This window comes from Chanodichthys erythropterus, chromosome 17, assembly GCF_024489055.1.
Source record: "Chanodichthys erythropterus isolate Z2021 chromosome 17, ASM2448905v1, whole genome shotgun sequence".
Taxonomy (NCBI): domain Eukaryota; kingdom Metazoa; phylum Chordata; class Actinopteri; order Cypriniformes; family Xenocyprididae; genus Chanodichthys; species Chanodichthys erythropterus.
This window is the reverse complement of record NC_090237.1, coordinates 5,968,406-5,992,500: the sequence shown is the minus strand read 5'-3', so window position 1 is coordinate 5,992,500 and position 24,095 is coordinate 5,968,406. Positions and strand designations below refer to the sequence as shown.

At 35.5% G+C, this 24,095-nt stretch overlaps 2 protein-coding genes across 3 annotated transcripts in view; one reads left to right on the top strand and one right to left on the bottom strand.

The window, feature by feature from the left end:
* Nucleotides 1–4,341, bottom strand: part of farsb (phenylalanyl-tRNA synthetase subunit beta) — a 12,413-nt gene extending 8,072 nt beyond the window's left edge. The window contains exons 1-6 of the mRNA XM_067366052.1: nt 4,235–4,341; nt 3,657–3,712; nt 2,520–2,674; nt 2,369–2,444; nt 2,083–2,198; nt 1,843–1,993 (exon numbers count right to left, since the gene is read on the bottom strand). Of these exons, the coding sequence (XP_067222153.1) occupies nt 1,843–1,993; nt 2,083–2,198; nt 2,369–2,444; nt 2,520–2,674; nt 3,657–3,712; nt 4,235–4,292 (612 nt within the window). The 5' untranslated portion in view covers nt 4,293–4,341. The remainder of the gene's footprint in view (nt 1–1,842; nt 1,994–2,082; nt 2,199–2,368; nt 2,445–2,519; nt 2,675–3,656; nt 3,713–4,234) is intronic.
* Nucleotides 4,342–5,495: 1,154 nt separating this feature from the next.
* scaf4b (SR-related CTD-associated factor 4b) overlaps nt 5,496–24,095 on the top strand; it is a 36,912-nt gene continuing 18,312 nt past the window's right edge. Inside the window, exons 1-16 of one of the 2 annotated variants that reach the window (XM_067365245.1) lie at nt 5,496–5,664; nt 6,339–6,422; nt 7,102–7,146; nt 7,241–7,402; nt 7,479–7,608; nt 9,837–10,006; nt 10,137–10,232; nt 11,006–11,091; nt 11,198–11,261; nt 11,352–11,561; nt 11,720–11,790; nt 13,921–14,135; nt 14,312–14,412; nt 15,666–15,779; nt 16,927–17,083; nt 17,225–17,319. In XM_067365245.1, coding sequence (XP_067221346.1) covers nt 5,629–5,664; nt 6,339–6,422; nt 7,102–7,146; nt 7,241–7,402; nt 7,479–7,608; nt 9,837–10,006; nt 10,137–10,232; nt 11,006–11,091; nt 11,198–11,261; nt 11,352–11,561; nt 11,720–11,790; nt 13,921–14,135; nt 14,312–14,412; nt 15,666–15,779; nt 16,927–17,083; nt 17,225–17,319 — 1,836 coding nt within the window. In that variant the 5' untranslated portion in view covers nt 5,496–5,628. Of the gene's footprint in view, nt 5,665–6,338; nt 6,423–7,101; nt 7,147–7,240; nt 7,403–7,478; nt 7,609–9,836; nt 10,007–10,136; nt 10,233–11,005; nt 11,092–11,197; nt 11,262–11,345; nt 11,562–11,719; nt 11,791–13,920; nt 14,136–14,311; nt 14,413–15,665; nt 15,780–16,926; nt 17,084–17,224; nt 17,320–24,095 lie in introns of both variants that reach the window. The other variant, XM_067365244.1, reaches the window with a different exon arrangement.

Sequence of the window (24,095 nt, the reverse complement as noted above, 5' to 3'; positions counted from 1 at the left end):
CAGAACAGAGCCTTGAGGAACACCAGTGGTAACAGAAGAAGAGTAAGACCTGAAATTTTTGAGCTGAACAAATTGAGTGCGTCCGGAAAGATAGGATCTGAACCAGGAGAGAGGAACACCAGTGATACCTATAGAGAGTAATCTATTTAAGAGAACTTGATGGGAAATTGTGTCAAAGGCTGCACTTAAATCAAGTAAGATAAGTATAGTTAATAGTCCAGAATCAGCTGCCATCAGCAGATCATTAACGACTTTTACCATGGCAGTCTCAGTACTATGCATTGGCCGAAAACCAGACTGGAATTTTTCAAACAGGCTATTTTTTAAAAGGTGAGCATGAATCTGAGATGCAACAACTTTTTCCAAGATTTTTGAAAGAAAAGGTAAATTGGAAATTGGCCGGAAGTTGGAAAAATTGTTAGGATCGGCTCCCGGTTTCTTGAGTCTTGGAGTTATAATAGCAACTTTAAAAGATGAAGGAACAATCCCAGAAGTTAGAGAAGAGTGTATAATATCGGTTACTATACCAGATAAAGTGGATGAGCAGGCTTTAACCAAGTGAGTAGGGAGAGGATCTAACTGACAGGTGGAAGACTTAGATTGTCGTATAAGACATAATATTTCATCAACAGTCAGAAGTTCAAAACTATTAAATGAAGAGAGAGGTGAGTCATGATAAAGCAGAAAAGGCAGATCACATGCCATACTATTTTGAGGCGTCAATTGTTGATGTATATTGTCAATTTTAGTTGTAAAAAAGGTCATAAATTTGTTACACAAGTCACTAGAGTATAGGTGGGAAGGAAGGGTATCAGGAGGCCGTAAGATGTTATTTACTGTGGTAAACAAGGATCTGGTGTTCCCTTCATCTGACCTAATTATAGCGGAATAATAATTGGATTTAGCAGTCAAAAGAGCATTCTTGTAGGAGAGCATGTGATCTGCGTACATCTGTTTATGAATAGTAAGACCAGTTTTAATGCATAGACGTTCCAAGCGACGTCCCTTAGTTTTAAGTTGCCTCAGTCCTGATGTAAACCAAGGTGCAGAATGAGAAAAATATACAGTTTTTAGAGGTGCAAACTTATCGAACACATAATGCAGTCCCTCATTATAGTGGGAAACTAAGTCATCTGGAGTGAAAAATACATCTCTCATGAGGAAATTATCAAGCCCATCAGAGAGAGCAGATAGATCAATGTTCTTAACATTCCGAAATGAGATGGAACGACCCATGTTGGTTTTTTCTACCATTAAGTTAACACTGAATGATATTAACTTGTGATCTGATGCGGGCAAGTCCGATGCTAGACAGTTAGAAGGGGCTACACCAGAGCAGCAAATAAGGTCAAGAGTATGACCTTTACAGTGGGTCGGAAAATCAACAAATTGTTGTAATCCAAAACTGTCAAGACATGATATAAAATCTCTGGTGAGAGTGTTATTGACATTATCCATGTGTATATTAAAATCACCCAATATAATAACATTGTGAGATGCAGAACACAGTATAGTTAAAAATACAGAAAAGTCATTAAAAAAATTAGAATTGCTCCTGGGCGGGCGATAGATAGTAGCTATAACAGTAGGAACAAGTCCATTAATTTGTAAGACAGTGGATTCAAATGATATAATATATATATATATATATTATATTATATTATATTATATTATATTATATTATATTATATTATATTATATTATATTATATCATGTGTGTGTTTAATATATATTTTATTTCCGTTAATATTTATTTTAAGTAATGAAAGTAATGAAATGTTTTTTGTTTTAACTATCAATAATATCCCTGATTTGTCAGTCAAACAGCCAATCAGATCTCACCTTATAGAGGCTCATGAGCTCAGTGGCGGTGTACTCTTTGCTCTGATTGAGCGGTTTGAAGCGGATATCTGCGGGCGGTTTGGCTGTGTAGGTGAACGGACCGGAGATGGTGTCCAAATCATGAGTTCCAATGGCAACCAGCGTCCTTTTCCTGATGAGAGAAGAGCACAGACACAAAACATGAGAATGTGCAGCGAAACTTCTCCTGATCAAACAGTGAGTATGTGCGTGTCGACTGGCCTGCAGACGTTTTGGTGCAGTTTCTCCTGCAGCTCTATGAAGCTGTCGTATCGCTCCTGAGTGAAGGTGATGTTGCGCAGAACAGCTGCTACAGCGTACGGCCTCACAGACGCCGTCTACGTGAACACAAGCAAATATCATCTGATTTCAGCACCGCAACCATTACATTCGTTTAAATGATCTCTCTCCATTCTTCACTCCGGCTGATGGTTTCTCACTGTACTTCAGCTCTTAAGAAAATCAATAGAATGAAACCTCTAAACTGAAATATGAGACTGATATAAACCTCCTCAGTTATGACCAGCCGCTGAGGCTCTCCTCCATTTGCCGGACTCACACGCTTGTACCGGGGAGCTTCCATCCTAAAAACACAAAGTCACATATCAGACACATGAAGACATCTGACCAACAGCAGAACCACAAACACTGAGCCTTACCTCTCCTTGAAGACCTGCAGACCCCTGACGAGACCCTCCAGACACAGCAGATCATAGCGGTTGGCTGGAACGTCGATCTTGTAGAGCACAACATCAGACGCCCCCTCTGCCTTCTCATCGCCCTGCTCTCGGCTTATGATGTCCTTCTCTGACGTCTACACATGAGAGACAGATACAGAAAGGCACTGATCAGATTCAGAAGCACTAACATCCCTTTTGAATTTTTTAATAATAAATAAATAAATAAATAAATAAATATAAATATATATATATATTTTTGTTACACAATTCATTACATATATGTGTACATAATATATATATATATATATATATATATATATATATATATATATATATATATATATATATATATATATATATATATATATATACACACACACACACACCCCCACCCACACACACATTTAAAAATATATAATTATGTTTTATTATAAAGACAAATTATATAGTATCTTACATTATTATATTGTCTCTTATATTACATATTTTATTATAAACTTCTTAACATATATCTTAAATTATATATGTTACATTATATTATATATTGTATCTTATATCTGACATATATTATTATAGAATTCTTAACATAACTTAATATATAAACATAATTATATATTTAAAATAATATACACATGCAATTTAAAAATATATTATTTATTATTATAAAGACAAACTATATAGTATTTTATATTATATATTGTATCTTATTTATTACATCTATTATTACAGAATTATTAACATATAAATTATATATATATATATATATATATATATATATATAATATATATATTAACTTATATATTTAAAATAAATAATAACAATTCATTATATATGTGTGCGCGTATAAATGTGTATTTACATATCTATATAAAACACATTTAAAAATATATAATTCTATATTATTATGAAGACAAATAAATTATATAGTATTTTATATTATACATTGTATCTTATATATTACATAATTTATTATATCATTTTTAACATATAACTATATTTATTTAAATTAATTAATAATTATAGTCAGATAAAGGTTCAGTGTTTGTTAAAACAAGGGCCTGTCGTTTCTTTTCATCTGATCACCTTGTAAACAAAGATGATTTGATACAACTTACGATTTCGTCCAGCTCGAGGCCAAACTCGAAACACAGTTCATCAAATTCTTCATCCGCTAAAACACGAATAGAAAATAAAAGTTAATAGAAATAAAAATTATTTCTGAGTCGCATTATGATGGCGTCATCAATGCGCATCCACTTTGACATCTGAGCTTTTCAAATGAATGAAGAATAAAAATGATATTACAAGAAATAAAACATCACTGCATTCAAGCAGCACCAGACTGGAAAGCGATATATATTAAATATCAGAAGAAATCTTAAGCGAAATTGTTAATGTCTCAGAATAACTAGAATCTGATGCAATCACTGCGACACATTTGGAGAAATTAATTGCATGTATATTAAATTCGCTTTGAGCCTCAACATGAACTTATTCAGTAATGATGAGATGGGCCAGTAGAATAAATGATATAAAGATTATAATTTGTTTTATTGAGATATTCCTCCGTGACTTCCACAGACGCAGACACTATCACGCTCTCACACTTTCACACAGTGAGCACATTTCCCTTCCTAGCAGCACACTGATGAGTGCACTCACTTTATAAAGCTGATGAATGATAAACACTTACTGTATGTTTGTCCCAGAGCTTCAAAGAGCAGGTCTCTCTTCACGCTGACAGTCGGCATGGTCGCAGCTGATCACCGGGGCTGATCTGTCCGGAGGATCGAGCGTCACACGAACACGCTTTCAAAATAAAAGCCCACATAGAACTACATAATGAAAAAAATAAAAAATAAATAAAAGTCCCAACCGGGAACTTGGAAAATTAACTTTGATATGACATAGCCTACAAAAAATAAAGTAGATTAGATAGATAGATAGATAGATAGATAGATAGATAGATAGATAGATAGATAGATAGATAGATAGATAGATAGATAGATAGATAGATAGATAGATAGATAGATAGATAGATAGATAGATAGATAGATAGATAGATAGATAGATAGATAGATAGATAGATAGAAAAAAGTCTAAGGCTGCATTTATTTCATAATAAATACAGAAAAAACAGTACTATTTTGAAATATTATTACAATTTAAAATAATTGCTTTCTATTATATTTTAAAATATAATTTATTCCTGTGATCAAAGCTGAATATTCAGCATCATTACTCCAGTCTTCAGTGTCACATGATCCTTCAGAAATCATTCTAATATGATGATTTGTTATCAATGTTGTGCTGCTTAATATTTTTTATAACGTGATACTTTTTTCAGGATTCTTTGATGAATAAAAAGTAAAAAAAAGAGCAACATTTAATTAAATTAAATCTTTTGCAACAATACTGTTCAAATGTTTGGGGTCAGTATTTTTTTCTTTCTTTTTTTAATACTTTTATTCAGCAAGGATGTGTTAAATTGATAAAAAGTGATAGTAAAGATTTATATTGTTAGAAAATATTTATATTTTAAATATATGCTGTTCTTTTTGACTATTTATTCATCAGTGAATCCTGAAAAAAATATCACAGTTTCCAAAAAATATTAAGTAACACAACTGTTTCCAACTTTGATAATAACTGAGTATCAGATCATCATATTAGAATGATTTCTGAAGGATCATGTGACACTGAAGACTGGAGTAACGATGCTGAAAATTCAGCTTTGATCACAGAAATAAATTATATTTTAAAATATATTAAAATAGAAAACCATTATTTTAAATTGTAATAATATTTCACAATATTACAGTTTTTTTCTGTATTTTATATCAATATGTGATATAGTGGCTACACTATATAATTTTTGTCAGTGACATAATAATGTTTGTACAGTTGTCCTCCGGTGCGATAGGTGGCGCTCTCTCCCGCGCGCTAAACGCGTCTCAACGTTTGCGAAAGATTGTGTTGAGTTTCTGAGCTTCAATCTCATGCGGCCTTGTCGCGATAATCCAGTTTACACATGTTTATTCGGATCGAAGATAATATATCCAAAGACATATTGAGTTAATAAGGCTCATGGACATGGATGCGGTGAACGCCTTTAACGGGGAGGTGAGCTTTCGCGTTTTATTCGCCGTTTACCATTAGCCGAGCGCGCGCGCCAAGCTCCTCCAAAACAATCCTTGTTTATATGTTTGTTGCTCGTTTGTGGATGAATTTCAGACTGTTTTTGCAGTTTAAACTTGTAAATAGTCAAATAAAAACCTAAATATTGTTGAGCAGATGTGATATGAGTATGAATAAAGTTAGTTTGTGTTTAGTGACCTTCCAACTGTTCGTGTTGTCCAATTGAGCTTAGTTAAAGTTTGATTTAACTGTTAGTGCTCACATCATGACTTGTTACGTTTATAAAGATATTAAATAAGGGTTACATCATATTTAATATGAATTTAATCTAGTTTTGACTGGCTGTTGTAATAGAAAAGAGAATTTCAGTGGCGCCCCTACTGGTTCAGATACTTCAGATGATTTATTCAAGTGCTATAATGGTGTTTTGAGCTCAAACCCGAAATCTGCCGTTTTCATTGAGTTTGCTATGAGGTTAAGTGCTGTTTTATGCATTTTGATGTTATTTATGTAATCACAAGCTTTTCCTTTTGAGTTTGAGGTTGTCATTAACCGAGCTGAAAGTGTTGCATGTCATTTTGGTTGTTTTGATCTCAGTTATTACTTAGACCATATTTTTTTTTATGAGGGTAAATTTGACATTTTTTCCACCTCTGTAGATGATGTCCATGATGGACATGACTCCCCCGATCTCAAGAGCCAAAATGATGTCTGTAACCAAAGCAGGAATCAAAGCGATCAAGGTACGTCAGGACACAAATATGGATGATCTTGATAAATTAGCAAGAAGTAATTGACTTGTCTTTGTTTCTTGTTCCAGTTATTTTGAGTTTGTGTTGATTTTTATCATTTTTATCTAAGAAGAAACTGTTTAAAAGATCTATTTTATAAACACAATCGTATACTGATGTTGATGCGTTCATGTAAACCTTTTTATAAGTTACAGGAGAAATTAATTATGATTTCAAATTTGCACTTTTTTTTCTTGTGTTGCCTGTTTATTGATTTTGATACTTCGGTAAAGTTGGTTTTATATTCACACATTCGGACTTCTGATAAATTCAGACTTTCCAATAAATGTGCAATAAATTAATGTTTGCGAATTTTAAGCAGCGACATGATATTGACAACCAACGATTGTCAACTTACAACATTTTTCACAGTCGATCAAAATAGGCAAGTATTGCTTTAATGGCATATTTACTTGTGAATGTCCACTGAATGTCCAATGTAGTGTGATTAACAAAGCTATTGAATACGGATGTCCGAATGTGCGAATATAAAACCAACTTTACCCAAGGGATTTTGATAGCTTTTTAAAGATGTTATCTCATAGTTATTTGTGTTTTGACACTAACTTTAAATATTTTTTTTGTTGAAATTTTCATTTGTGACTGAGTTATGATTTATTTGCTTTGTTAGCTTTACAAGCACGTTGTTCAAATCGTGGAGAAGTTCATCAAGCGGGTATGTAATGAACTATATACTGACGTTCTTGTAAAGATGATCATTGTTATTATGGGAAGGTGTAAAATATGTAATGTTGTTATCTTTCTGTCAGTGTAAACCAGATCTAAAGGTTGCTGGTCTCTATGTGGTCGACTCAATCATCCGACAGTCCCGCCATCAGTTCGGCTCGGACAAAGATCTGTTTGGACCGAGGTTTTTGAAAAACTTCACTGTAACGTTTCAGAACCTTTTCCAGTGCCCGGCCGATGACAAGGTACTGGATTTTACAGTGAAGTGTTTCTGTGCCGCCAGGTGAATTTTATTGATGGATTTTGTTCATTGAATTGTAGGGGAAGATAATGCGCGTGCTGAACCTGTGGCAGAAGAATGACGTGTTTGGCATGGACGTCATTCAGCCGCTGTTAGACATGGCCACGGCTCCAGTGCTGCCTGTTTTAGAGAATGGAACCACGGTCGCTGGTAAATGATCGCATTCGTTTCTGTTTCGTGTCTTTTTATTATGCTTTAAACTTTAGGTTTTTTATCTGGCCTTTTGAGTCAGTCTTTCAAGTTACATTACTGTTAAGGGGGGAAGAAAAGCTCACCAAGGCTGCATTTATTTTATCAAAAATACAGTAATATTGTGAAGTACACTACCAGTCAAAAGTTTGGAAACATTACTATTTTTAATGTTTTTGAACAAAGTCTCTTATGCTCATTAAGGCTGCATTTATTTCATAATAAATATAGAAATAACATTAACATTGTGAAATATTAGTACAATTTAAAATTATGGTTTTCTATTTTAATATACTTGAATTTTAATTTTACTTTTAATTTATTTCTGTGATCAAAGCTGAATTTTCAGCATCATTACTCCAGTCTTCAGTGTCACATGATCCTTCAGAAATCATTCTAATATGATGATTTGTTATCAATGTTGGAAACAGTTGTGCTGCTTAATAATTTTATAACTTGATACTTTTTCAGGAATCTTTGATGAATTAAAAAAAAAAATCAGCATTTATTTAAAATAGAAATCTTTTGTAACAATATACACTACTGTTCAAAAGTTTGGGGTCAGTAATTTCTTTCTTTTTTTTTTTTTGTTTAAAGGAAATTAATACTTTTATTCAGCACAGATGTGTTAAATTAATACAAAGTGATAGTAAAGATTTATATTGTTAGAAAAGATTTATATTTTGAATAAATGCTGTTCTTTTTAACCTTCTATTTATCAATGAATCCTGAAAAAAGTATCAGGTTCCCAAAAAATATTAAGTAACACAACAGTTTTCAACATTGATAATAACTGAGTATCAAATCAACATATAAGAATGATTTCTGAAGGATCATGTGACACTAAAGACTGGAGTAATGATGCTGAAAATTCAGCTTTGTTCACAGAAATAAATTATATTTTAAAGTATATTAAAACAGAAAACCATAATTTTAAATTGTAATAATATTTCACAATATTATAGATTTTTCTGTATTTATTTATTAAATAAATGCAGCCTTAATGAGCAATAGAGACTTCGTTCAAAAACATTAAATATATATATATATATATAAAAAATAAATGTTTTTTTTTTATTATTTTCTTTTAATATATGTTAAAAAGTAATTTATTCCTGTGATCAAAGCTGTATTTTCAGCATCATTACTCCAGTATTCAGTGTCACACGATCCTTCAGAAATCATTCGAATATGCTGATTTGATGCTTAAGAAACAATTTTTATTATCAGTGTTGAAAAATAAACAGTTGTGCTGCTTAATATTTTTTGTGGAAACCATTATACATGATGAATAGAAAGTTCAAAAGAACAGCATTTATTTGAAATAGAAACCTATTATAAATGTCTTTACTGTCGTTTTTCATCAATTTAATGCATCCTTGCTGAATAAAAGTTGTCATTTCTTTCAACATCTACAACAAAAAACATATTGACCCTAAACTTTTGGATATGAAGCTGCTAAGCCGCTATCATCTCAAAAATGAGATAATGATATTGATCGAATGCTTGCTAAATACTTTCAAATACTGCAAATCCATTAAATCCCAGCGTCAGCCCTAACGCCACTTCCCTCCAGCAAAAGCAGAAGAACCTATCGGAAGATGCTAACTGAATTCTGTGATTTTAAGATGAATGATGGTGTGTGTATGAGATGCTTTTAATTGCAGAGCTGCAAGTTTTTATCATGTTTTGTCCATCCTTACAGTGGCAATGACAGGATTTCACAAGTAGCAAGTAAACACAACAGTGTACCTTTTGCTGCTGTAAAACTGACAGAAACCAACGTTTTACTATGTCTTGGTGTCCAAAGAGGTGGACTTAGAGATTTTTGCAAAAATAATTTTTAAATACCAATGAAATACTGGGACGTAACAATTGACTAAAGTGACATTTTTGAAAACAAGGCATTTCAATAACTGACTAATATAATTTTCATTGCCATTAAAGTGAAATTACTGAACCAAAACATAGGAGCCTGGTACAAAATGCTCATTTAAAAGAAAACATGTCAGAAGGACATGGAGGTTTTTGCATCTGAACTTTCATATATTTGGCAGAATTCTGATTTAAATACCTGGGATAGTGTACGAGAATATACTGAAAACTGTGTCATATTCAAACTAGCAGATCTTTGATTTAAACTGAAGCATGATCTCTGTTGTTAAACTGCACTTCATTGCTTTTTGTAGCTCCTTCAGCCATGCCAATGCAAATGCCAGTGGCAGTGCCAGAGTCAGTGCCAGCACCAGCACCAGCGCTAGTACCAGCTGTTGCCACGGCAACACCTGCACCCACCGTTCAGGCCCCAGTGGCCCTCGCTGCAGTCGCTCAGCTCCTCCAGGGCACAGGGGGTGTAGAGGTAACAGACAACGCTCAACTCAAATTGTATTTATAAAGCACTTTAAAAACAATAAATATGTTGTACATAAAAAGCTTAAAGTTCTGAAAATAAAAACAATCTGAGATTTAATCTGAGATGCTTGTTTCAGTTACAGCAGCTGCTCCAAACTCTTCAACAGGCCGGAGGGGCGGGGCTTCCTCAGTCCACTGCCCCGCCCACTGAGCAGAAAACATCATTAGCTAAGGTAAATCATCTGCTTAAAGGGTTAGTTCACCCAAAAATGACTTGCTCAAAATTATCCCATGATTTACTCACCCTCAAGCCATCCTAGGTGTATATGACTATCTTCTTTCAGACAAACACAATTGGAGTTATATTAAAACTATCTCTTCCAAGCTTTATAATGGAAGTGAACGGGGGGTGTTTTGAAGCCCAAAAAAGCACATCCATCATAAATATAAAAGAAGCTTATTATAGTTTATAAAGATTTAAATGTGGATATTTTTCTGACAAAACCCATCGCTTTGCTTCAGAAGGCCTTTATTAAAGGGTTAGTTCACCCAAAAATGAAAATTCTGTCATTTATTACTCACCCTCATGTCGTTCCACACCCGGGACAATTTACATTAATAAACATTAAAACAATGTAAATGTACCCGAGTTTGCTCAGAAGTGTTAATTTTCATCGGCAGTCCCCCAGCCAGATTTAAACAAGGCAACCTTTTAAAAATAAGTACAAAATCACACACACACACAAAAAAAAAAAAAAAAAGTACAACACATTATGGTTAATAAATACAATTCATATAAGATAGTCATATACAACTAGGATGGCTTGAGGGTGAGTAAATTGTGGGACAATTTTCAATCTTCATCTCTTTAAGGAATAAATAGTGGAATCTTGAAGATATCAGCCTTATCTTGCAGTTCGAATGCCATATATAAACCACAGGACGAATGCACGGTTTGGAGCTGTTAATTCACAGCCTGTAACATTGTGTTTCTGGTTTGACTCAGTCTCTGCTGGACCGATTCGATTATGATGATGAACCCGAACCTGTGGAGGAAAAGACTGAACCAGCCCCCGCTGCTCCTATTACCATGTAGGACATAATAAACTCTCATTCCTCTCTGATCACATACAGTAAAATTTGAATCATTTGACCTTTTCCACCCCCAATATTGATTTAATATTGTCATTGTATACAGAAACCTCCCTCCAGAATTACAGCAAGCCCTGCAAGCTCACCTTCTGAGTCAAATTGTTAACCAGGTATTTACTCTGGCCTAAAGAGCTTCAAAGAATAAGGACATGTCAAAAATATCGTATGCAATAAAAGTGTTTCCTCATGTCCAGACACAGATGCAGGATCAGTTGCCATCCCAGGGTCAAGTGCCATCCCAGGGTCAAGTGCCGTCCCAGGGTCAAGTGCCGTCCCAGGGTCAAGTGCCATCACAGGGTCAGGTGGCACCCCAGGAGTTCCCATCGATGGTTCAGACCCAGATACCAGATAACCCTCCTCAAACCATTGATGAGACCATCATACAGCCTAGTACAACTCAGCAGCCACAGGTACAGAGCATCATCTCTACACCTTTATGAGATATTAATAACTCACCAGTCCAAGCAGAGCTCTTATTGAAACTCAAATTCTAAAACGATTTGTTCTGAACTTTCTAAAATCGCTAAATCACTAAAATCACATGCATAATTCTTTTGACCCATTTCAGGATTCAGGTGAGACTGAGCGCTCGGTGCATGATGGGAGAGATCGAAGACACAGCAGACGAACAAGATCAAGGTATGTTTTGTGAGTGAGCTTAGGGCTGGGCGATATATCGCATGTGATTGTCACGCGCATTTCGTCAGTAAAGCCGGTTCCCTGATTACCGCTAAATCTCCATCACCTGCTTTCAAATGCAGCGGCATTTAATAGACAGAGCCATAGATCACTGACAAGCTACGCAATATCACGTTCATATCGCAGATGAATCGCCTTCGATAAAGAACGCGATATTGCGTAGCTTGTCAGTGATCTACGGCTCTGTCTATTAAATGCCGCTCCATTTGAAAGCAGGTGATGGCGATTTTGCAGTAATCAGGTAACCGGCTTTACTGACGAAATGCGCGTGACAATCACATGCAATATATCGCCCAGCCCTAAGTGAGCTACAATGTAAAGTGTTTTAACTAAAAAGATTTTAGTCAACCCTCTACAATGAAAGTAAATCGCTTGCAACTAAATTTTCATGCTAGGCCACTAAATAATGTCTATCATTAGCCATTGGCTAATAAATTGTTAGATTTCTTTAAGCAGTCTTTGAGTTAGAGGCTATGTATATGTTTAGCACAGATATATTTTTGCCTTCACTCATCTTGAACACTCTGACTGGGCACTTAAGAGTTTTGCTCTGTCTTTAAAGCGCACTATTCCAATTAATGTCAATGGATGCGCAGCATATTTGACACTCCGTAAACTCTAGTGTGAAGGTGTTGAACATGAATATTAATCACGTTGAATGCAGACAATGTGATTAATATTCATTAACCCAGCAGCTCATCAGAACTTAATGTATTTTAAAATGTTAGTAGTAGTAGTAGTAGTAGTAGTAGTAGTAGTATTATCATATCAGTATTATTGTTAGTTTTAAACAGTGTTATTAAAAACGCATTAAGCCACGAAAGAGATACTGTTCCAGGCAGCCTCCTGTGCGTGTGTTTTAAGACGGGGCAGAATGAGGATAAGCAAAGTATACAGTACTGTAGTTTTCAGATACGCGCCGAAATGGTCAAATAAACTATACACACGTCGAAATGCAGTTTTGATGATTATACTCATGAACATAGTCAGTTATGTCTTAAATCTGCTCAAACAATTGAGAAAGAAAACGCACGTGTAACCGTACACTGGATACGTGCAGCTCTTAAAGTGACAGCAGCCTAATAAATCTGCTGCACTCATTAAAGGTGCCCTAGAACCCTTTTTCACAAGATGTAATATAAGTCTAAGGTGTCCCCTGAATGTGTGTCTGAAGTTTCAGCTCAAAATACCCCATAGATTTTTTTATTAAATTTTTTAACTGCCTATTTTGGGGCATCATTAAAAATGCACAGATTCAGCGAGTGTCCCCTTTAAATGCTTGTGCTCCCCGCCTTCAAGTTTGCAACTCTATAATACATTGCATAAACAAAGTTCACACTGCTAATATAGTGATATAGTTATTACTTTATTCAATTTCTGTTGTAGGCTATTACGTATCTGAATACCACTGTTAGTACATATTCCTGAAAAACCTAAAGCACAGTTTAATTTGTATTTTTGTTCTGTTGTATTTGTCAGATTTGTTTGTAATTTGACTATTAACTTATCTTCTATATCTATTTTGAGGACCTTTTACTAACATTAGTTAACCTAGTATTGGTTTTTGCTGAACTGAAGTATCGATGATTGTGAAATTAAATTGATATTTAAAATTATAAAAAATATTTTTCATATCACGAAATAAGACTTTGAATGTATAAATGTATTAATCTTTAGATTAGAACCGTTTTGGACTGATGGTTTGAATGAATTCACTTACTAGATCATTGGACTGCAAACTTTCCTGTTTCGAGTTTATCAGCTTTAAATGATCTGATTGTAAACAGAGAAGCAAAATCATGTTAAAGGGTTAGAATAGAAATTTCCACCTACGAGGGTTATAGGTGCTTACGCCATTTTAAATGCTCAGTGTGATAAACTCCTGACTCTCAAGATCATCTAACCACATGACGTAAATTACATTAATCACGCAATTTCACATGCTTCATTAATGAATTTTTGTTGCATGCATTTGATATATTTAAGCACATACTAGTCAATGGCGACTATTGTCAAGATGTGCATGTAATTTTTGTTGTTGGTTTAATTTCAAATGTTGTCTCTTTCCAGGTCCCCACGGAGACGATCGTCATCACACTCACGCAGATCGCGGTCCGGTTCACGTTCCCGTCGAGAACGCTCGAGGCATCATCGTACACGCTCCCGATCCAGGGAGCGCAGAGGACGCTCACCACGGCAGCGCTCGGAGGAGAGGAGAGACAGGGAGAAAGAGCGAGAGCGCCGACAGAAAGGACTTCCACCAATCAAGAAAGAAACTCTCAGTGGTGAGAACGCCAGCATATGTTACAGTTGTTTCTTACTACAGTGAAGTCTTACTACAACATAAAATAGAATATAGGTTAATAGATATCTTTTTAGAACTGGTTGTAAATGTTAACTGTCAACTTATTGTTATGGATCTGAAATGTTGTTCAGGAGTGTGTTTGTTTGTTTGTTGCAGTGTGCAGTACTACATTATGGATCGGACAGCTGGACAAAAAGACTCAACAGCAGGACATCATGAGTCTGATGGAGGAGTTCGGACAGATTGAGTCCATCAATGTATGTATAGATCAATCAATGTACACTACCGTTCAAAAGTTCTGTCACTTGAGTGACAGGTCAGTTGTGAGCCGTCACTTTACCTCAGCTAATTCCAGCCGCTGAATTTGGCATCTCTGCCGTGTTTGTGCTTTTTTATGGATTATTTTATGCAATTATAAAATAATATGGCTTGCTGCGTTAATGATCGAGACTCGAGACAGATGTGCGTCTGTGTAGATGTGCACACATGTGGAAGATGAACAGAACATGCGTTGTTGGATCGTGGCATTGGCTAAAGTTTTGTTCCTGAGATTTACTGTGAATATGGCTGGAGATTATGCTTCTCAAGACACCACAAACTCCGACAGCACTGCTTGGGTATTATAACTAAAATTGCTGCATTTTGAAAAATTATACTTTGGACGCGTACTCATTTGTTTGTGAGATATATATCATCATATACAACAAAAACGCTGCTCAGATGGCATAATTTCTTGAAAAACGATGATTGAGAGCAGATCATTCAGAAGAAATGTGATGCAAACAATGGATAATATATCAATATTATATGGATTTAATGACAAAAAGTGCTGTTGTTTGTTTTTCAATGGACACTCATGGACATTTTACCTGGACATTTTCCAAACCTGTAAGACTTTTGCTCATCTTTGGAACACAAATTAAGATATTGTTTGATGAAATCTGAGAGATTTCTGTCCCTCCATTGACAGCTACACAACTACCACTTTAAAGCTTCAAAAAGTTCATAAAGAGATCGTAAAACTGATCCATATGAATTGAGCGGTTTAGTTAAAGTTTTCTGAAGAGACACAATCACTTAATATGATGAACAGGTTAAATTTAGGCTTTTATAAACATTCATCAACTCAATGTTTGCGTGTGAGAACCAATGAGGTTCATTCTGATGTTACGCAGCACTTTTGAGCTTCAGCAAGAACCAATGAGGTTCATTCTCGTGTTATGCAGCACATTAAAACAGGTCTCTCATAAGGTTCCATTGCAGTTAGGATGCAGTTGTCTGTTTAGACAGCAAGGCTGCTTACTAGATTTCGGATTAGACTGTATGTAAAGCCTGCAGGTAAAATTTGCATCTCCTCCGCAATGGAAATCTGGCTTACAGGAATACAGATTCAAATGTGAATTGATTTATTTTTTTTGTTAATGAATTCCATTGCTTATTTGTTGTTACTTTTTTTTAGCATGCTATTTAACATGTTTTTATTAAATATACTGTCTTTGATCTTGTGTAGATGATTCCTCCCAGAGGTTGCGCCTACATCGTCATGGTGCACCGACAGGATGCCTACACAGCCCTGAACAAACTCAGCAGAGGGGCTGTTAAAGTCAACCAGAAAACCATTAAGGTATCGTGACCAACCTTTTCTTCCTGTCAACAGTGTTTTTGGGTTAAGATGCCTGGCCAGGGTTGTTATTACTTATTTATATGACTCTCTTGAATACATTTAGCACCCGCTTTTATTCAAACCAGGAACATAACAAGCAGGTCACACAGAACCAACAATATTTATAGTATACAATGATAGTTTTTTTTTTAAAGAGGCCATATTATTCCCTTTTACAAAGTCCTGGTTTTGTTTTTGGGCTCTACTAGAATAGGTTTTCATGCTTGAATGTTTACAAAACACATTATTTTTCCCATATTTTACATTGTTGCAGCTCCTCTCTTCCTAGTCTGTCAGTAATACTCTGTTTAGTTTCTCAATGAAGCCCCTCCTTCTGAAAAGCACAGTGTGCTCTGATTGGTCGGCTGGATCAGTGTGTTGTGATTGGTCAACCGCTTTCAGTGTGTTTGGGAAATGTCCCGCCCCTTACCATAGCCGAGAGTTTCAACACACTACTAACTCAACTCAACCAGGCCCCGCCCCTTTATTCTGCATATGCCTTGTGCGGGAATTATTTAAATCAGGAATATTGTGACGTTTGTTCCCAGAAGAAAACTCAAGACTACAATGGAGGCGTTTCAGGGAGTTCAGAAACAGTGACACTGATATAGAGAGTAACTCCCACTGGAGGAACTTTGTAATTTTGCAGAGCTTTTTCATGCTCAAACAGCAACATTACACACTAAAGAACGATAAACATGGAAAAAAGCCTAATAGGTCCTCCTTTAAACAAAAGTTAGATTAGGAAACAACATGTTATTATGAATACCTCATTTGGCTTTCAACATATTTGTATAATGGCACTGATTTGTATAATTGACCTGAATAGCTTAGCTAGTTTTATGTCTCACATCACTGCTCTCTTTCTTCTCGCGTAAATAATTTATTGGGTGAGAAGAGAATGTTTCTAATGATTTTCTATGAATATACTTCCAAAAGCACACATCCATTCTTTAAATGTCAACCATGCAATAGTCTTTGTTTGTTGTTGGATTACTTGCGTTACTGTATTGATTGTCCCAGATTTGATGTTTGCATGTGTAGTAGCACCACATGCTTGTTTTGAATCTACGAGTGGGCAGTTGTTTGACTTGTTGTCCTTGATCAGATCGCATGGGCATTGAATAAGGGCATAAAGACGGACTTGAAGAAGTACTGGGATGTGGAGCGGGGCGTCACTTATGTCCCCTGGGAAAAAGTGAAACCCGATGATATACTCAGTCTTCAAGAAGGAGGCATGCTTGACTCTGAAACGCTCAAATCAGGTAAACACCCACATATGACCTTTCTTTACATGTACAGCTTCTAGTACATGGTTTAATTGTATTATCATGTTTTATTGCCTAATGTCAGAGGACAATGTAGGTGAAATTTTGTTTTTAAAATGACTTTAATTTGATCTTTAGAGTGGAGAACTGCTGTGGCCAAGCTGGCTGTGCCAGTAACAGAAGGACCTGAAGGAAAACAGGAAGATGGAGCTGCACTACCGTCGGTATCACAGGTAAAATGCGAGGGGTTTCCTACAGAACTCCTCAAGGGTGTTAGGTGTCTCGTTCAACTTTTCTGCTCTCGTTTTGTCACGCCTTTGGCATATGGGAGGCAAACAGTGTTTGTGTGTTCTTTGCTTTGCACTGACGGTTTACTGGTGCATGATTGCCATCATTTCTGGCAAATGAAGAGCCATAGAGCACAAAATAAAGCAAGGTAGTGTCATGACTGTCTAGTTTTCTTTCCGTGTTTCAGCAACATCGCTTTCAATGACAGTTTTTGTCAAAACACGGTCAGTGTCCCACTACTGTCATAGACTAGAGCTGATTTTGCATAAATTTGTTTCCGTATTGAGCAAATCAATAATGGTTGACATGTTGCAAACACTCCTCTAAATCTGTCATATGTGTTTTTAGATGGACCAGGTTGCTTTTAAAGAAACTTTTGAAGACTTGATAATAGGGCTGCCCCCTAATAATCTACTAAATGTTAGTTGACAAGAAGAGGCTTGGTGGACTACATTTCAATTAGTTAGTTAGTCGCATATATAAAACTCCACAGGAATTGGAGAAGTCACGCCGTGACAGACGCTGCTCTGGTCCATGTGGTAATCCAGAAAGTGTGGGAAGCAAACGTTCATTAAATGATCCTCATACAGGACTTATCATTTAAAACATGTATGTAATAGTCTTAGGTTAGCCACACATGGCCGCTCGCTCTAATGTTAGTGTAAACCTTTTACGCAAAATATTTTGTTCTGACCTGAGTTTTCATTGGCTGATTGTCCGTCCACCTGATATTTCTCTTTTACGTGTTTCAGTTTGCTCTGTAAATTCGTGTTTATAATTTATACTTATGTACTACATTTTGAAAAATATATATTTTTTTTAAGAGAAGGCTGTTATTATAGGTTATTAATTTAGTTTGCTTTCTGATCTCAGAGAAGTTCATTGCCGATGTTGGTGCGGCAAGCTTTTTACACATGCTTAATTTATATTTTAAATGCCCGACTAATCGACTAATGGCTTAAATGAATGACTAACAGTCGACTAGGAAAATTGGGGGCAGCCCTTCTTCATTCTAGGAGTTAGAGCTGCATGATTAATCGTTAAGAGATTGCGATCTCGATTCAAACTCCCACAGATCTTATTCCTAAATAATGATTCGGCTATTTCTATTAAATCGTTACACCTGTAGGTGGCGACAAGTGACTGTTAAAAAAAAATATTTGTCCTTGAATCATTTTATCATGGAGCACATGACATCCAGGAAAAAAAAAACAGTAGGCTAAATCATGTGCACGATATACTAATGTTCCCTCAATTTATAAATCATGTGCATGATTTCCTAATTCGTTCACTTTATTTGCTAAATCATGCACGTGATTTATAAATCAAGAGAATGAATTAGTAAATCATGCACATATCGCAAATCGAGGGAACAAAATAGTAAATTGTGGGCACGATTTACATTTTTTCCTCCTGCATGTCATGTGAGGTGCTCCATGATTTAAACAAATTTTTTTACATAAATATTCATTCAAATGAATTCAGTTCAATTCACATTTATTTGTATAGCGCTTTTCACAATATATATCATTTCAAAGCAGCTTTACAGAGAATGCATGTCAACATTACAATTTAAAGAATGCAGTTAGCAAATAATGTAGTAATTTAGGCAATTAATTTACAATCACTGAACATTTTGTCAGAACCTCTAGTAAATTACGTGTTATTGTTATATGTTGTCTATTCAGAATCGTGGGAAAATAGTGATCTCTATTTTAAGCAAAAAATCGTGATTTTCAATTTATCATCGTGCAACTCTACTATATATATATATATATATATATAATATTATTAAACAGTGGTTTACTGAACAAACCATGTCTGTTCTTAAAAAAAAAAAAAAAAAAAAAAAAAAAGTTCTGTCAATATTGCTGCAACATACACTGCCATTTATGGTGCTGTTGTAATTGGGGAAGAGATTTGAAGTGCTTTGACTTTTGCGTGCGAAATGTTTCAAATCTGCTGTCTATTTGATGTGCATGTGGCACTCGTCTGTGAAGATAGACTCGCTTGCTGTCAAAATAATCCTTTACATGAAATGGAAGTACTTGCGTGAATTTACAGGTAAGTATACAACCGTAAGATGAAAGTTGAGGAAAACGTGTCTCAAGCACATTAAAAAAAAGCATGCATCTGGACAGTAGGGCAAGCCACACAGGTTTGATTTAGTTTGAAGCATGTAATATAAAGCACATCTCATTTAAGACAACTTGGATTGTGCACTTATCCGGCAGCATCTCAAAGTGTGTCCTTTATTTTTCAGATGTGTTTCAAAGTATATCAATATAAACAATATTGACCCGTCCTAGGGAGGAGTTTGAAATTCCGTTCGGCACACAGAGAAATTGTGCACTTGCAGTAATTAAAACTGTATTATTTCGATACACACATGCACCAAACCGTTAACTTTCTGTACGAATACGTGTACCAACTTCATACTCTGTGGATTACAAATGTTTTGTTACATGGATTGCCTCTGAAACATGCACCAGAACATGATACTCGATCAAAAACTTAGTCCTTTATTAGTAAATATAATTTTCCGACTTATGATTTGACCCAAAATTTTTGGGAGAAAAGGACAGCGTCAACGAGCAATACAGTAGCACAGCACAGAGAGACTATGCATAATTAATTTGTTTTTTTTCTCAGTCATGACTTATTTTTTGTGACCTTGACAACATTTCTTGACAAAAAGTATTACAGCAATTCATCCGACTATCATTCTTGTACAGTTGGCATAAATATTTTCTGCATGTTTTCATTTCCATTGTTTAGTTGCTATATAAAATGGAACACACACAAAGTGGGGCTCTATCAGAAGTGCCTTATAAATAAATAAACTGGAATTTTATAGCATTTCTTTGTAAAGAATATACATGATGCACAGCACAATTCGGTACATTGGGTGCTTCTGTTAAGGTGGCTGAAGACCAATAGAAACTCTTAAAATAGTTAACTGTTCTATGCTATATCTACAAATGATGTTCACTGGCACCTCACATGATTACACTCCATAACACACTGAAGCTCAGAGGTGGCCAGGAACCAGGGGTTTAGGAATCACTTTAAAGGGAAACCAGACATTTGGTGCATCACTGGTGGATTTAGACAGAAGGCAGAAGAACAATTGCTGGGAAAACCAAAAGAGGACAACAGGTGGGTTCAGGGAATGCAATGAGAATCAATCATAGGCAGTCATCTTAATATGATATACCATTATATTTCATATATTTTTGTTTACCTTAGATTAAGAAGTTTGTGTGTAGAAAAAGATGTTTGAAATAGTAACTGTAAACAATGTATAGGTGGAAACCTACAAGAAGTGTATAATAGTATCATTTTAAATAGATTTTTATCATTTGAAAATGTATCTAACTTCACTACAAGCTACATGACTAAATGTGCTGCACTGAAGCTATTTTAGGAGTTTTTGTTAGTGATGTGTGAAACATTAAAAGCTATCATCTGTTTTAGTGGGTGTATTCAGACAAAAATCAACTTGTCTGTATGAGAGTCTTCGGGAAACTAGGAAAATGGAAAGCGTTCAGGAAAAAAACAACTCTGAAAAAGGTACAAATTTAAAACGTAACCTGTAGCGAGTAACATTAGAAGCTTGTACACCGTGTTGAACCTAATGAACTTCGTTATTGGCAAATATTTGAATGCATTTGTAGGTTTGGAGTTATTTTTGCACATCATCCAGTTCTCTGAAATGTCACCATTTCACCCAAAAATGGAAATTTTCATCATTTGCTTACCCTCAAGTTGTTCCAAACCTGTATAAATGTCTTTGTTCTGCTGTACACAAAGGAAGAATGTTTGTAACCAAGCAGATCTCACCCCCGCTATTGACTACCATAGTATTCCCCCCCCCCTACTATGGAAGTCAACACAGGTTTGGAACAACTTGGAGTTTCATTTTTGGGTGAACTATCCCTTTAACCCCTGAATCACTCTGACCATTTCAGTCAGTCTGTGAGTGAGCGAGTTGTTTGGCCGATTCAGTGATTCGCAAACTGACTGATACTGACTGGTTTGGCAGATTCATTGAACTGACTTAAAGGAATTATTAGTTCACTAGATTTTGCTAGTCCTAATTAGACTCAACTAAACAAGAATAAACTCAACTTGAAGATAGTCTTTGTTTCAACTCACAAATAGTCAAGTCGATGGATTTGTAATAGTTAAAGATTTGGAAACTTGAGTTCAAAATCTAAAACCTGCCCTGACATTTGGAGATAAAGAGAATAAAAAAAGCTCATATGACCTAATAGGGCTATCATGTCTGCGGTCAATAAAATGTTCTGTTAATCAAGCCAATGACTTTCTGGGACTGTAAAATCTTCAGAATAGAGATAGGAATAAATTTGCTGCTGAAGTGGAGATTTCTGGCTTCGTGCAGGAGGAAAAACTCATTTTGAGAAAACGGCTTTTAAAGATATGCATTGTAATTAAAATCTACAGATACTAATAGATAAACACTTAAATGTGTAGTTTGGATGCTTTCTTTCCACTAGTCTGAAAGAAGACATTATGGAAGCAAAATAATTGAAGAAAAAAACAATGGTTTTGCCTGTAGTGTCGTGATTTAAAGAGTTAAATGATTCTAGTCTATGAAGTTATAAATATGGATATTTTTCTTACACAAACCCATCGCTTCACTTCAGAAGGCCTTTATTAACCCCCTGGAGCCGTATGGATTAATTTTATGATGGATGGAGGTGCTTTTTTGGGCTTCATAATTGCGGTTACTATTCACTCCCATTATAAAGCTGGAAAGAGCCATGATATTTTTGAATATAACTCCGATAGTGTTTGGCTGAAAGAAGAAAGTCATATACACCTAGGATGGCTTGAGGGTGAGTAAATCATGGGATAATTATCATTTTTTTGGTGAACTAACCCTTTAATTGTTAAGAGTATTGAAAAGCTACATGATCTCAGATTGGTACACTACTACCATGCTACTGAGAAATATAGTTTAACTAATAGCTTTGATACTTGTAGGAATGCTGCTGCCCAACAGTGGTAAAGTTACCCAGTGGTTTTTCACTGGTCTGGTGTGTGGTTTTCTAAGAAGTTAAGCAGATGATATTAAGCTATAGTTTAAAAGCAGCTTGGTTAGTAAAAATAAACCTTTGTTCAAGCTTCGTTAAACAATCGCATAAACCAGTGGCTCTTATTTCTAGTCCAACAGCATCTCACAGTTTGTATGTCTGTCTTGTCTAACATCAGTTCATGGAGCTTTTGGTGATTTTTCATCAGTTGTTAAATAAGGCAAACATATCAGAAATTTTTCACATAATCTAATGTTCATAAACTCATCAAACAGTCCAGAAGAGCTCTGATCAAACTAACGACGGAGCATATGAAATTACGCGTCGGTGAATAGGTTTTGAGAGTTCTGCGTTTGAATGGAATGAAATCATCAATATTCTCCAGTGGACTCTCAGTGGAGGTGCTGGATTTTGGATCTCCTTCTACTTTGCGGTTCTATGAAGAACTCCAGTGCTGGGAAGGTAAACGATCATTGATTCCAGGACAGTAGTTGGTAGCTGATTCCAGGGCCCTGAACTTCACTCAGCCACATACACATGGAAAGGTAATGGCTTCATGCCAGGTTGAATGAAGTTTCACAGTTGCTCTAATTCAGTTTAGTGAAACGGTTGGGATTTTTCCACTTTTGAACATTGCAATGCAATCCATGCATTGCAGAGTTTTAAATAGCGTTTTCATTGTTCAGCCAGTCCGATTCAAATCTGTGTATGAAATGCGAACCTCGTTGTCATGACGGAAGCAATGACAAATGTAGATCGGAGAGATGAGGCCTTATTTCTGCTGATCTATCGCAGCGATGGCCTTGTACCTGTGGACCGAGTCTTTCATGATACAGCATCACCAAATGGTGATTGATCGGAATCGGCTGCAATCATTTTGGTCGAGCAACCAGGATATTCTGGACCGTCTGCTCTCTTTCCTCGAAGGAACCAGAGATTTGGTAAGGTGAAATTGTCTTTTACTTTGGTTCAACCGCTGATTTTAGGCCACGCTTAATGGCTATTTTATTGCGCTTTTCATACTACCTGCACAAAATATGATTTTGTGTTGATTATTTTGACATGCAAACCAATGGTTGAGTTTGTATAGTTGACCCAAACATGGGTTGAAACAACCCAACATTTTTTAGCGAGCGATTTCTGTAAAATGACAGAAAACATCTTTTGCGCCAATCTTATTAAAAAAATAAATAAATTAGTGCAAGTCAAACCGATGTTCGGAATAGGATTCTAGCAGAACTGCATACTGGGCAACATAATTGTACTGCCTACTTTTTTTCTTTAGTATGTGAAACTAGCAATATAAACTTTGCATGTTATATTATGTTAAAATATCTTGTCTTTGGTAGCCCAATAAAATTAGGAATCAAGAAAGAGATGGTGGTTCACAGTTGACATTCCTGGAATACAGTTGTCCATGCAGCTGGTTTGGTTCAATAGTGCATGCTGATTCATTTAGCAGGTATTATCTTCATATAAAACATTTGCGCAGTATGCATCCTGCAAATATACTCAGTTATATAGTTTGGGTTCAATAAAGAGGTCAATACACTGATTTTACCATAGTGCAAAGCAATATTTCTTAACATGCATCCAATTGTTTAATACTAAAACTTTTTTTATTCTCTTAACACTTATGTAATTTGACTGCAGACTCATTC